This window comes from Octopus sinensis, linkage group LG8, assembly GCF_006345805.1.
Source record: "Octopus sinensis linkage group LG8, ASM634580v1, whole genome shotgun sequence".
Classification (NCBI taxonomy): domain Eukaryota; kingdom Metazoa; phylum Mollusca; class Cephalopoda; order Octopoda; family Octopodidae; genus Octopus; species Octopus sinensis.
This window is the reverse complement of record NC_043004.1, coordinates 69,638,489-69,653,488: the sequence shown is the minus strand read 5'-3', so window position 1 is coordinate 69,653,488 and position 15,000 is coordinate 69,638,489. Positions and strand designations below refer to the sequence as shown.

General features: G+C 38.3%; 1 protein-coding gene across 3 annotated transcripts in view; it reads right to left on the bottom strand.

Annotated features, from left to right (window-relative positions):
• The window catches only part of LOC115215078 (G protein-coupled receptor kinase 5), a 480,808-nt gene that overhangs the window by 128,014 nt on the left and 337,794 nt on the right, over nt 1-15,000 (bottom strand). For all 3 annotated transcript variants that reach the window (XM_036505440.1, XM_029784236.2, XM_029784237.2), the window contains exon 4: nt 6,262-6,339. In XM_036505440.1, the coding sequence (XP_036361333.1) occupies nt 6,262-6,339 (78 nt within the window). The remainder of the gene's footprint in view (nt 1-6,261; nt 6,340-15,000) is intronic.

Here is a 15,000-nt window from a genome sequence, read left to right as displayed (position 1 = left end):
ATATATATATATATATACACATATATATATACATACACACACACACACACAATTGTAGGTGTCTTCTTCCTCTAGACATTCAAGAAGCCACATGGAAAGAAAACAAAAGGAAACAAAAATGAAACTCTGTAACAGAAACCAAAGATGTGGACAAACAATGGTTTTTGTGATATCCCTGATTGAGCAAGCCAGCCTAAACGATGTTAAGAGGTGACGTTAAATCGAGAAGGATTGTGTTGAAGACAAAAATAGAGAGAGATGGTCACAGAAAGAAAGAGAAACAAAGTTATTTTTCATTTGTCCGAGATTTGTGAAATGAAAACCATTCGATGCTGCCTGACCATTAAACAGGAACAATCAATAGAAATGGTATTGATAAATGGAAAGAACCAAAACACTCTCTCTTCCTCCCCCTCTCTCTCTCTGCTTTGTTTTCTCTTTCATTAACTGTATCACTTTCTCTCTCTCTTTCTGTGTAATACTCTCTTTCTGCCTCTCTCACTGACTTATACTCTTTCTCCTTCTCTCTCTGACTCATACTCTTTCTTTCTCTCACTTTAACTCATACTCTTTCTTTCTCTCACTCTCTGACTTATACTCTTTCTCCTTCTCTCTCTGACTCATACTCTTTCTTTTTCTCTCTCTAACTCATATTCTTTCTTTCTCTCACTCTAACTCATACTCTTTCTTTCTCTCACTCTAACTCATACTCTTTCTTTCTCTCACTCTAACTCATACTCTTTCTTTCTCTCACTCTAACTCATACTCTTTCTTTCTCTCACTCTTTGTCTTGCTTGCTCTGTCTTTTCTCTTTGTCTTACTCTCTTTCATTCTCTTTGTGTGTCTTGCTTTTTCTCTCTGCCTTGCTTTCTCTCTCTCTCTCTCCCTCTCTTGCTCTTCTTTTACACCTACATGACCCTCTCAACAGAAACCACCAAAATACTTCACTTGGACTCACAACTTGAAACAGAATACTTAATAGTCATGGTGGCAGGTTGGTCGATCAGTTAAAGTGATTTCTATTTAGTGTGTGGGAGCACACACATACATGTACACACACAGACACACACACACACACATATGGTGTTGGTGCTTACAGTGAAGGTGGTACGCAGTAGAGAAAAACTAAGGAAGACCCGGGGTTGTAGGGTGAGAAGAGGATAATGGACTGCCACAGACATGAAGAGATATTGTTAATGCAAACCTATTCAGGTGCAGGAGTGGTTGTGTAATAAGAAGTTTGCTTCCCAACCACATGGTTCCAGGTTCAGTCCTACTGCATGGCACCTTTGGCAAGTGTCTTCTACTATAGCCTCAGGTCAACCAAAGCCTTGTGAGTGGATTTGGTAGATGGAAACTGAAAGAAGCCCGTCGTATATATGTATGTGTGTGTGTCTTTGTGACAGTGTTTGTTCCCATTACTACTTGACAACAGTGTTTGTGAGTTTGCATTCCTGTAACTTAGTACTTCAGCAAAAGAGACCGATAGAATAAGTACCAAGCTTTAAAAAAGATCCTCAAGGTGGTGCTCCAGCATGTCTGCAAGTAAAAGAGAACCTACACAACCAAAAGATCTTCGTTGGAAGTGGAAACTCATCAAGAATTACTCCCACCCCCTGTACATTTATTAACCCTAAACTGCCCCTCACTGTCCCTACAGTCCAGCTCTTTCTCTCCATGATTTTTGGTTGGTTCCCAAAGTGAAGGAGAATCTCAGGAATAGTCATCTTGATGACGAAGATGGCTGTAATTCGTGTCTTGCATAGCTTTACTTTGGAGGAATCCCATGGGGCCTTCAGGAAGTGGCTGCAGCGATACAACAAGTGTATCAGAGTTAGAGGATCCTACTTCAAAGGAGATTAGAATTTTCTTACTTCTTTGAAATTTAAGAAATATCTCCCCTGAAAATGTCTGAAGACTCCTGGAATACACCACGTGTTTGTTTGTTTGTGTGTGTGCACACATCATTGTCATCATCATTTAACATCCGTTTTCCATACTGGCATGGTTTGAATGGTTTAAAGTAAAAAAAAAAAAAAAGGTACTTTCTTGAGCCATGCCAACTGATATGGGCTGGTTTCCATGACATATACATTTCCCACCTAGACACAACACTGCTCCGACACAGGATTACTCATTTTTGCCAGCTGAGTGGACTGGAGCAGCATAAAACGAAGTATTTGGCTCAAGAACACAATGCATCACCCAGTCCAGGAATTGAAACCACAATCTTACGATCATGAGTCCAACACCTCCACGACAAAGTCATGTGCCTCCACTGCGAATAGTTTGAGAGGAGCTGGCAAGCCAGAGGATTGCACCAGACTTTACTGTCTGGTTTAACACAATTTTTATGGCTGAATGACTGTCCTAATGCCAACCACCTAGAAGAATGGACTGGGTGCATTTTATGTGGTGCCAGCACCAGCAGGGGTCACCAAGTAACTTGCAAGACGAAGATCCTTTGAAAAGGGGGTGGATTTTGGGGGAGGTGGTCTTGTGCCAGGTGATCAGAGTTAGAGTTTGACAGAGGGGCAGCAGGTAAACAGCTCACTCTCACTGTGTGTGTGTGTGTGTGTGTGTGTGTGTGTGTGTGTATATATATATATATATATATATATATATATACTCATTACTCTCTTTTACTTGTTTCAGTCATGTGACTGTGGCCACACTGGAGTACCACCTTTAGTTGAGCAAATCGACCCCAGGACTTATTCTTTGTAAGCCTAGTACTTATTCTATTGGTCTCTTTTGCCAAACCGCTAAGTTATGGGGATGTAAACACACCAGCATCAGTTGTCCAGCGATGTTAGGGGGACAAACACAGACACACAAACATATGCATACACACACACATATATATATACAACAAGCTTCTTTCAGTTTCTGTCAACAAAATCCACTCACAAGGCTTTGGTCAGCCCAAGGCTATAGTAGAAGACACTTGCCCAAGGGGCCACACATTGGGACTGAACCTGGAATCATGTGGTTCGTAAGCAAGCTACTTACCACACAGCCACTCCTACACCTACTATATATAATATATATATATATATGTATGAAAGTCCACTTTCATAAAGTTTCTGTTCAGAAAATTTCACATTTGGAAAATGTGGATGTTATAGAAGAAGACACTTGCTGAAGGTGCTATGCAATGGGACTGAACCCAGAACCATGCAATTGGGAAGGGAACCACACAGACACGCCTGCACCTATGAACAAATCTCAAATATTCAATTTACAAAATAGGACAATGTTTAAACATGTTCTGAATAAGGTCACTGTAAACGTCTGATGAAAGGAGCCAGCTAACCCCAAAGAAAATTATACACTTTTTTTTCTAATGAGGGAGCCACTACAAGGTCACTGGAGATGCTAGAAATACTAGCCAGATCTTCAGCCCAAATTCTAACAAAAAATAAGAAAAAGATGTTGGATAACACACCCGTAATTTCCTAGCACAGAAGACATGATGGCCTTGGCTGGAAAGCCTTTGAACATATGTCTGCTTGATCAGGACTGATGTGAGGCTAAACAAATAAACAAAACCTTAACTATTTTTTTTTTTCAATATTTATTGACTGATGTCAGAGCAGTCCACTAATCTTCCTCCACTTTAATGATAATATCTCATAATTATATACTAGTCAACAAGGAAAAGTACACACACACACATTCACACCTCCTTGTGTAACAGGTAGCCACTGCCTTCTATAATTACTGTTTATATCCAAAGCATAAAAACCTATAATTAGGAGTGGTTGCGGATGGCGGTAGAGGTGAGAAAATGATTAGCAGGCAGGTAATGTCTATATCTACCTGGTCACCTGTATTTTATCGTTAAACCGTGCCAACTAATTTCTGTGTTGTGCTTCAGTAGTCACCAACCATCAATGTTAACAGGTGATACTGTACTGTACGTGTGTGTATCATAGTTGTAGCAGAAGGGCAAGACTGTAGTAGTTACCTTGTTTTTTCACTTGCTTCAGTCATTTTGACTGTGGCCATGCTGGGGCACTACCTTGAATGGTTTCAGTCAATGGTTTCTGTTTTCTATATATATATATATATTTTTTACTTGTTTCAGTCATTTTGACTGTAGCCATGCTGGAGCACTGCCTTTAATCGAGCAACTTGACCCTGGGACTTATTCTTTGTAAGCCCAGTACTTATTCTATCGGTCTCTTTTGCCGAACCGCTAAGTGACGGGGACATAAACACACCAGCATCGGTTGTCAAGCAATGCTAGGGGGACAAACACAGACACACATACATATATATATATACATATATATATATACATATATACGACGGGCTTCTTTCAGTTTCCGTCTACCAAATCCGCTCACAAGGTTTGGTTGGCCCAAGGCTATAGTAGAAGACACTTGCCCAAGGTGCCACGCAGTGGGACTGAACCCGGAACCATGTGGTTGGTAAACAAGCTACTTACCACACAGCCACTCCTGCGCCTATATATATATATTATATATATTTAGGGTAAAGAATTATTAATTTAATAATTAATAAATTTTACCAAGTAGTTTCAGTATGGAAAGAGAACCGTTATCAGTAGAAACTTTTACAAAAAGTTTTTATATATAATTAAATATAAGTAAGGGTTAAGCAACAAGTTGCTTCACCACGTACCGAAAACTTAGAAATAGCAGCCAAAGACACCTCATTTCTTTTTACTAGAGATATGACTCCACAGATGACAATATTTGTAACTCACATAGGCAAAAAATTCTCGAAATATTATATTGATGATGGAAATGAATTTGTATAATTCTAATCCAGAAACACATCCATAATTAATTGAAGACTGTTTGATTTCATTATTTTTTTCTTCTTTTTGCCTACGTGAGTTACAAATATTGTTATCTGTGGAATCATTTCTGTAGTAAAAAGAAATGAGGTGTCTTTGGCTGCTATTTCTAAATTTTCGGTATGTGAGTGGATTTGGTAGACGGAAACTGAAAGAAGCCTGTCGTATATATATATATATATGTATGTGTGTGTATGTGTGTCTGTGTTTGTCTCCCTAACATTGCTTGACAATCGATGCTGGTGTGTTTACGTCCCCGTCACTTAGCGGTTCGGCAAAAGAGACCGATAGAATAAGTACTGGGCTTACAAAGAATAAGTCCCGGGGTCAATTTGCTCGACTAAAGGCGGTGCTCCAGCATGGCTGCAGTCAAATGACTTAAACAAGTAAAAGAGTAAAAGAGTAATATATAATATATATATACACACACACACCCATATATAAATACATATATACAGATAGATATATATACATACATACAGAGCGACAGAAATGGTGGTGGGATGTTGTGCATCTCAAAACACAAGTCCAACTCCACAACACCATTTTGTGATCCACTCTCTGCATCCTCTCTTACACAACATATATGAAGTAATGGCTTCAAATTTTTACACAAGGCCAATCATTTTTGAGGGGAAGGGCATGTCAATTACATTGACAGTGTCTAACAGGTACTTATTTTATTGACCCCTGAAAGGATGACAGGCAAAGTCAACCTCAGCAGAATTTGAGCTCATAACATAAAGATGGATGAAATGCTGCTAAGCAATTTGTCCACCATGCTAAAGATTCTGCCATCTCGCTGCCTTATGCCTCTGGCTTAATAATCCTTTCTACTCTTGGCACAAGGCCTGAATTTTGAGAGATGGAGATAGATGATTACATTGACCTCCAGTGTGTAACAGGTACTTATTTTGTTGACCTCTGAAAAGATGAAAGGCAAAGTCAACTTTGGTGGAATTTGAACTCAGAATGTAAATGTGGACGAAATGCTGCTAAATATTTTTGCCCAGTCTGCTAACAATTCTACCAGTTTGCAGTCTTTGACACATATCAAATGAAATATTTTCTTAACACATTTTTTCTTTTTAAGGTGGAGAGAATTAGTTGTGTTGTGTCTGGGGAGAATCATACTGGCTTGATATCAAGCATGCTCACCGGTTCAATTTCCACTCATATATTATTCATATTTGTTCTTTTCAAAAATTTCGTTGCTTTTGAAACCTTGTCAATGGATGCTGAGACTCAAAAGCAATGAAAATTGTGGAAAAGAAAAGATGTAATAAATGAGTGGAAATTAACCAGTGAGTGTGTTAGATATTAAGGCAGTATGCCTCCCCAGACAAAACAAAATTTGTTCAACACACAAATTCACATAAAGTATCTTGCAAACTATTGTATTATAAAAGCAGATAAGCTTTAAATTAACATACCTCTGAGCTAAGGTATTTATCAAACACCATCTGGGCAATGGAAGGCCGTTTTTCATCGGGACTGATTTCATATTCTTCCTGCAATGAGAAAAAGACAAACATAGAATTGAATGGCAACAATGAATGGTATTAAATAAAGATACAGAATCAGGGTAACCAACTAGCTTTTTGGTGTAGAAGATTGGGAGAAAGGGTAATTTTTTTGTAATCTTTTTACTTGTTTCAGTCATTTGATTACAGCCATGCTGGAGCACTGCCTTGAGGGGGTTTAGTCGAACAAATTGACCCCAAGACTTATTTTTTAAAGCCCAGTACTTATTCTATCAGTCTCCTTTGCTGAACTACCAAGCTACAGGGATGCAAACAAACCAACACTGGTTGTCACATGGTAATGAGGGACAAACACACACAGTTTCCGTCTACCAAATTTACTCACAAGTCTTTGGTTGGCCTGAGACTAGAGTAGAAGACACTTGCCCAAGGTGCCACCCAGTGAGACTGAACCTGGAACCATGTGGTTGAGAAGCAGGCTTTTTACCACACAGCCATGCCTGCACTTGTTGATTTTTTTCTTCTTCTGGTGGACCAATTGGTAAAGTAACTGTTGTATGTTCCTATGATTGATACAGACTTGATACAAACTCATAGCTACATCTATAAAGAACAACAGTAAACTACAAATTCAATAAATGAATAAGAGCCGACCTACAAATTCTAGAAACAATGATATCAATCACCAAAATCTACAGATCAAAGATATTGATTGACCACAAAGATCTACAAATAATGTATTGATTGATTATCAATATCTACAAATAATGATACTGAATACTAAGATGTACAAATAATGATATCGAACACCAAGATCTACAATTAATGATATTGAACACCAAGATCAATAATGGTAACAACCAGCAAACATTAAATTCAATAAAACTGGTTCACACAGTCTACAAACAATGATTATGTCAACAAGCAAGCTTCTATGCAGTCATTTGACCTGCTGAACATAGCAGTTAAATCTATCCTAATCACATCCTAACCATCTTACAAAAAGGAAGGAAACGTTGGACAACATAACAGTCTTAGATATACAGAGAGATGGGATGATTCGGCAAAGAAATTTCGCTATTATTTCTAGCATTTGAAGAAGCTTGTTCATTAAAACATTGTTTAGTTTGATATGGTTTGGTTTGATTTGGTCTGGTTTGATTTTTTTGGTTTGATTAGCAGTATGGTGATGACAGTTCCGTTGTTGTTGTTGTTGTTTGATGGCTGCAGGATTTACCGCTTTTGAGCACATTGTTTTCGGACATACTTCAGGGAATGCATTTTAGCTTTTAATCAAGACTTGCACAAGGGAAGAATATCTCCTCTACATCCCCTTCACCACCACCACCACTGCCGCCCCCACTGTTGCCACAACGACGACGACGACGACGACCACCACCACCACCACGACGTGACATTGCCAGTTTATCTAAGGCTGAAAAGATATGCAAACACCTTCTAAACATTGTTGTCATTGTCATCATCCTCACCACCGCCACCATCATCATCATCATTTTCATCACCATTACCTTCATCATAGACATCATCATCATCACTACCATTATTATTATCATCAATATTATCATCACCATTACCATCATCATTAACATTGTCATCATCACCTTCATCTTGGTTGTCATCATCGTCATCACCACACTCAGCAACGAAACACAAGAAGGAATGAACAAATGAAGGAACACACAAACAAACAAACAAACAAAACATTACTTTGTATCATGTGTCACGCTTCAGAATAGACAGAAACAATATGGACAAACGGAAGAAAACTACACAAAGCAGCACTGATGTACTTGACAATTCCTCAAAGACTATTCTATTCAAATAAAAAATTTAAAAAATTAAAAATATAAACAAACAAAAAACAGAAAGACATCTTCTGCTCCATTCTTATGTTTCATTATTGTCGCAGAAGATTGTTTTTTTTTTTTATTTTGAAGGAAAATTCAAACAGCAGCCTACACACAGAAATGGTTCTTCAAACAAACATTGGAAAACAATGATGATAATTAAATATGCAATGATATAATGGTAATATAAATCCAATTATAAAATTTATTGTTCTATCTCCCATGAAAATACAAGACATTGCTCTTGGTCAACAAAGGGCTGAATAGCAGTTGACAAACCATCGCAGCTAATAAATTTACAAACACACACACACACACACACACCTTCTCCATCTTCATCGTTTTGACATTCACTTTTCATTGCTTGCGTGGATCAGACAGAATTTGTTGAGGCAGATTTTTTTCCATGGCTGGATGCCCTTCCTGTCACAAACACTTACATGTTTTTACAGGAGACACGAAACAAACATTACTTGCATAATGGTGACATTAGTTATTTCTTTACTGCCCACAAGGGGCTAAACACAGAGAGGACAAACAAACGGATTAAGTCGATTACATCGACTCCAGTGCGTAACTGGTACTTAATTTATCGACCCTGAAAGGATGAAAGGCAAAGTGGACCTCGGCGGAATTTGAACCCAGAACCTAACGGCAGACGAAATCCGGCAACGCATTTCGCCCGGCATCCTAATGATTCTGCCAGCTCGCCGCCTTAATAGTGACATTAGTGTCCATCCGTCACATAGCATCAAGACAAAGACACAGCAACTAACCACACACACACACACACACACACACACACACACACACGTGAGGGGCTAGTTTCAGTTTCTATCTCTCAAATCCACTCTCAAAGCTTTGCTCTAGACCACAGCTTTAATAGTACACACTTGCCCAAGACATGAAGGTGTATGGCTAAGTGGTTAGAGCATCAAACTCACAATCATGAGGCAGTGAGTTCGATTCCCAGACTGGGCTCTGTGCTGTGTTCTTGAGCAAGACACTTTATTTCATGTTGCGCTACTTCACTCAGCTGTAGAAATGAGTTGCGAGGTCAATAGTGCCAAGTTGTGTTGGACTTTGCTTTCTCTTGGATAATATCGGTGGCATGGAGAAGAGAGGCTGGCATGCATGGCCGACTGCTGGTCTTCCATAAACAATCTTGCCTGGACTTGTGTCTTGGAGGGGAACTTTCTAGATACAATCCCATGGTCATTCATGACTGAAGGGGGTCTTTACCATGCCTAAGGTACTGAACCTGAAACCATGTAGGGGGGGGGAACCAAACATCTTAACTACACAGTCATGCTTGCACACACACAAGTTGTACAGGATAACAAATATCAATGAGGAGTGACTAAGTTGTGTGACTTTAGCTACGGTACATTAACTTCTTAAACTTCAGTCAGCAAAGCTTTATAGAAAGGTACCACTTTATTTAACAACTGAGTAATTGAGTATTGGAGAAGGTACTGCTCACTTTCTCATATCAAGGTGTAGATTCACCTACATATAGCTTGTGGATGGCATTTGTTCATAATTTTTAACTGCTAATTTTATACATTTTTTAAAGTTTTGTTGTCAGTCTTTTTTTCCTTAAAAACATAACTATTTTTGCTTTATTTTTTTTTTTTGTAGAATGATTGACTAGAAAATTTTGAACCTCCCCAATTTGTGAAAGGGACATGGAGCCCTCCTTGAAATCTGCACTGGAAGGACAAACAAGATTTCAGACTTCCTCAACATCAGCAGAAGGATGGTGGAAAAGGTCAGAAAGGAGCTGGGAGACTTTTGACCTCCCAGCTATAAGGGGACAGCAGAGAGAAAATCCCATGATTAATGATCAGACACCACACAGAATACTGGAATTTGTTGCTGAAATCCAGGAAATCATCAACAATGATCCCAGCAAGCTGATGGGTGTCATTGCAAGGGAGAAAGATGACAATGAAAAGCTCATTAGGCTGGTGGTGGTGCGTGAGGATATTCACTGCTTTTCATACAAGATGAGGAAGGGATGCTGCAAAAGCAACACCTGAACACCAACAAGTGATCAACAAAAGGCGGCGGGCTGGCAGAAACGTTAGCACGCTGGGCGAAATGCTTAGCGGTATTTCGTCTGCCATTATGTTCTGAGTTCAAATTCTGCTGAGGTCTACTTTGCTTTTCATCCTTTCGGGGGTCGATAAATTAAGTACCAGTTGCACACTGGGGTCAATGTAATCGACTTTATCCCTTTGTCTGTCCATGTTTGTCCCTCTATGTTTAGCCCCTTGTGGGCAATAAAGAAATAAGAAGTGATCAACAAGTTGAAACCTGCTGGAGCTAGACATGCTGTTGTTCTCCAATGAGGAGAATTTCTGCCAAGACCAGAAGATCAACTCCCAGAACAACAGGTGGCTCACTGTTTTACCCAAAGATGTATCTAGAGTCATGCAGACGATATTTCCAGAGGCAATCATGGTCTTCGGTGTTATCCATAGTGAAAGTGATGTCATGGCACCCCACTTCTTCGTTGAGAGCCTCAGGCTGAACACTGACAGCCACATCCATGTTGTCGGTGAGGTTGTGAATCTCTGGAGTGACTGGGTAGCTGCAGAGAGTGCATACTGTGAGGCAGCCAGACCCTGTGTCCAGCCACACTGGATGGAAGACCCAGGCCTGGCTATTGGAGAATTTTTTGATCACACAGCACATGACATTTGGCCTCCCAACTTGTCTAATTGCAATTCCCTCTACTTTTTTGTGTGGAATATGGTGGAGACTTACAAATCTAGCTGCAACACGAAGGAGGGGCTGCAGGCCAGGATTGCCAGGGGCTTGAGGGGTGGAATCTAAAGCGAGAGATAATGACAAAAGCCTGTGACTGGTTCCAAGGTTGCCTGGAGGCTGTCATTGAGGTCAAAGGTGAGTCCATTGAGTGAGATTGACAGAACATGTCATGAAGACAAACTGACCTAAATTTGACAAATATACCTCAAAAAATAAAAATACTGTTCTATTTTTTCCAGAGAAATCATCATACCATCCGTGCACCCTGTAGACGATATTTACAATGCAGACAGTTCTTTTACTCTCTCTCTCTCTGTATGTATATATATATATATATATATATATATATATATATATACACACACACAACATTCAGAACAAGAAAAATCAAATTAATGTGCATGTATAAGAGGGTTTAATACGTGTGTGTGTGTGAGATAGAGTCAAAAAGCGATAAAGAGATTAAGAGAAAAAGGAGTGGGAGAGAGAGAGATAGAGTGATGGGCAAAGAGAGAAAGAATGAGAGAGAGAGAGAAAGAGCTTTAGCAGCAAAAATCTTCATAGTTGACTGCTCACTATTACAGAGGCCTTTCAAGTGTAAATAAACACACATGCTTCAATAATTCATATGTAAATATAAAATTTGCAGAATCAGTTGAAAATATACTTAAGAAATAATAATAATAATAATAATAATAATAATAATAATAATAATGAGAAGAAGATGCAAATAACAACAATAAAAATAAAAGATTAATAAGGAAGAAATATTCAAAGATGCGTATCTAAATTTGAGTGTGTGTATGTGTCAATGAGTGAGTGTGCCTCAGTGTATGTAAGTGTGTGTGTGTGTGTGTGTGTGTGTGTGTGTGAATGAGTAGTGAAATGTGTGCACATGTGTGTGTGTTATGTGTGAATGTATAGTGAAATGTGTGGTGTGTGTATTGTATGTGTGGTGTGTGTGAATGTGTAGTGAACAGTGTGTGTGAATGTATAGTGAAGTGTGTGTGTGTGTGTAGATGTGTAGTGAATTGTGTGTGTGTGAATGTATAGTAAAATGTGTGTGTGAATGCGTAGTGACTTGTGTGTGTGAATGTATAGAGAAATGTGTGTGCACGTGTGGTGCATGTGTATGCGTGTGAGTGTGCAATTTAATGTATATTTGTATCTGTGGACAAGAAAGTGGAGATTCTAAGAGACCAAAATACAGAAATAACAGAGAAGATGAGGAGAGAAAACTCTGAGAGATGATTTGAGGAGTTGGTAAATTGCTTGCAAGCACTGACAAATGCTTCCATTTACTCTTTACCGTTTACTTGCCCCAGTCACATGACTGCAGCTATGGTGTGGCATGACTTTGAAGAATTTTAAGTCAGATAGACTGGCCTAAATACCCTTTTTTTAATTATTGAAGTTTGGCACTTATGCTGTCAGTGTCTTTGGGCCAAACCACTAAGTTACAGGGAAGTAAACAAACCAACTCCAGTGGTTAAGTGGTAGAGGAGACAAAAACACACACACACAAACATATATATATATATGGGTGCAGGAGTGGCTGTGTGGTAAGTAGCTTGCTTATCAACCACATGAATCTGGGTTCAGTCCCACTGTGTGGTACCTTGGGTACACTACTATAGACTGAAGTTGACCAAAGTCTTGTGAGTGGATTTGGTAGACAGGAAAGAAGCCCATTGTGTGTGTATATATATATACATACATACATACATATATATAAGAGATAATGGTGTCATTGAGACCAAAGGTGTCAGGTAATGCTGAATAAGTGCGATAGACAGACCATAGTTAAGTTCCAAATTCGGTAATTTTGTGAATAAAGGGTTCAACATTGGTTCTATGTCAGCGTGTGTATATATGAATGTTTGCGTAATGAGATAACAAAAACACCAAGGCTGTATAGATATTAGAGCATTTATAGATAGAAGGTCTAACAGCTGTTTCTAGGATATTAATTAATAATATCCCTTCATCGGAGACGGTGTGAGAGGAAAATTAAGTCATAGTTAGTTTAGATGTGATACAAAATAGAGAGTGAGGTAGAGGAAAGAAAATAGATGTAAGATATGTATGGGTATTAAATTTGTAAAATCCTTTTTATTGGCATAGTAGTATATATGCAATATTCCAATATCCTGTGAATAAAGTCCAAAAGTCCAACAGAGTTTCATATGAGTCCTTCCAAATATAGAGTTCTTAAGCAATGTAAGATTCCCTTATGAGTGAGATCCTGCAGATTTTTAAACTTGGCCATTCCCAGTAAGGAATTTATATACAGTGTAAGGGAATCTTATATTGCTTATAAACTCTATATTTGGAAGGACTCATCTTAAACTCTCTTCCATTCTCTTTCACTTGTTTCAGTCATTTGACTGCGGCCATGCTGGAGCACCACCTTTAGTTGAGCAACTCGACCCCAGGACTTATTTTTTGTAAGCCCAGTACTTATTCTATTGGTCTCTTTTGCCGAACTGCTAAGTGACGGGGACATAAACACACCAGCATCGGTTGTCAAGCAATGCTAGGGGGACAAACACACATACACACACATATATATATATACATATATACGACGGGCTTCTTTCAGTTTCAAACTCTATATTTGGAAGGGCTCATATTAAACTCTGTTGGACTTTTGGATTTTACTCAAAGGATATTGGAATATTGCTGCATTTACCTAGACAATATTTCAAATGTTGCCACATCAATGCCAGTATACTCGTCTGAACACCTAGCTGTTAACAGAACGAGAACAGTGAAAAAGTTTTCAATGAAAAATAATATTGCAATACAAATGTATTGCTTTCCATTAAAATAAAGCCTGATAAGTGTAGAAGTATACATCTAAAAGCAGATGAGTGGTACAACAAGGCACCAACATTTACTGGAAAATAGCAGTTGATACAAATATCGAATGTTCTTCCTAGAGGTAAAACAAATTTTTCATGTTTGTTGCAAACACACGTCTTTGCCAGAATATACGCAATGAACCTTTACAATAGCGTCGGATTTGTATCAATTGCTATTTTCCAGTAAATGTTGGTGCCTTGTTGTACCACTCATCTGTTTTTAGATGTATACTTCTACCCTTATGGGGCTTTATATTACTGGAGAGTAATACATCTGGATATATACTTCTGGATATCCTAGGTGCTTATTTTGATTTTAATCACCTTATTTTGAAATTGTGTGGATAATGCCGTACTAAATTCTGGTGCCTCAACTTAAGTACCATATTCATCTGAATCTATATATATATATATAATATATATATATATATATATATATATATATATATATTTGGATTGAGATAAATATGGTACTTCGCCATGATAGATCGATAGCCACTACACATTCTGTATTTTCTCTCCTTGTTTCTTTCTGTGAAAGCCCATGGGCTCGAAACTTTAAAGATTTTTTCACTTCCCGAGTGTATACTAATACATCTGTTTGTTGTCTACATCACCTGTCTTCGTCTTTTGTTTTTTTGTGAATTCTCCCTATATATATATATATATATATATATATATATATATATATATAAATGTGTGCATGTGTGTGTTTGTGTCTCCTTGGCTTGACATTGCAAGGTTGTTGTAAATAAATGTCATTCATTTCCAATCATCTGCAAAAGCATGCTAAACCATGGGGAAAATATTAACTTGCTTGGTAACAGGTAACAGTAGGTAACAGGAAGTGTAGATAGGGAGGTAGGCAGGTAGATAGATAGATAGATAGATATATGCATCTATCTATCTATCTATCTATCTGTCTGTGTGTGTATGTATGTACGTATGTATCTATCTATGTGTATATGCCTTTGAGATTGCGTTGTTTGACTGTCACCAGTGCTTGGTAACTAGTGTTGGTGTGTTTACATTCTTACATTCCTTAGCAATTTGGAAAATGAGACCGATAGAACAGAATAAGTACCAAGTTTTAAAAGAAGAGAAAAATAAGTACTTGAGTCGATTTGTTTGACTAAACCTTTCTTCAAGGTGATGCCCCAGCATGGCCATAAGAACAATAA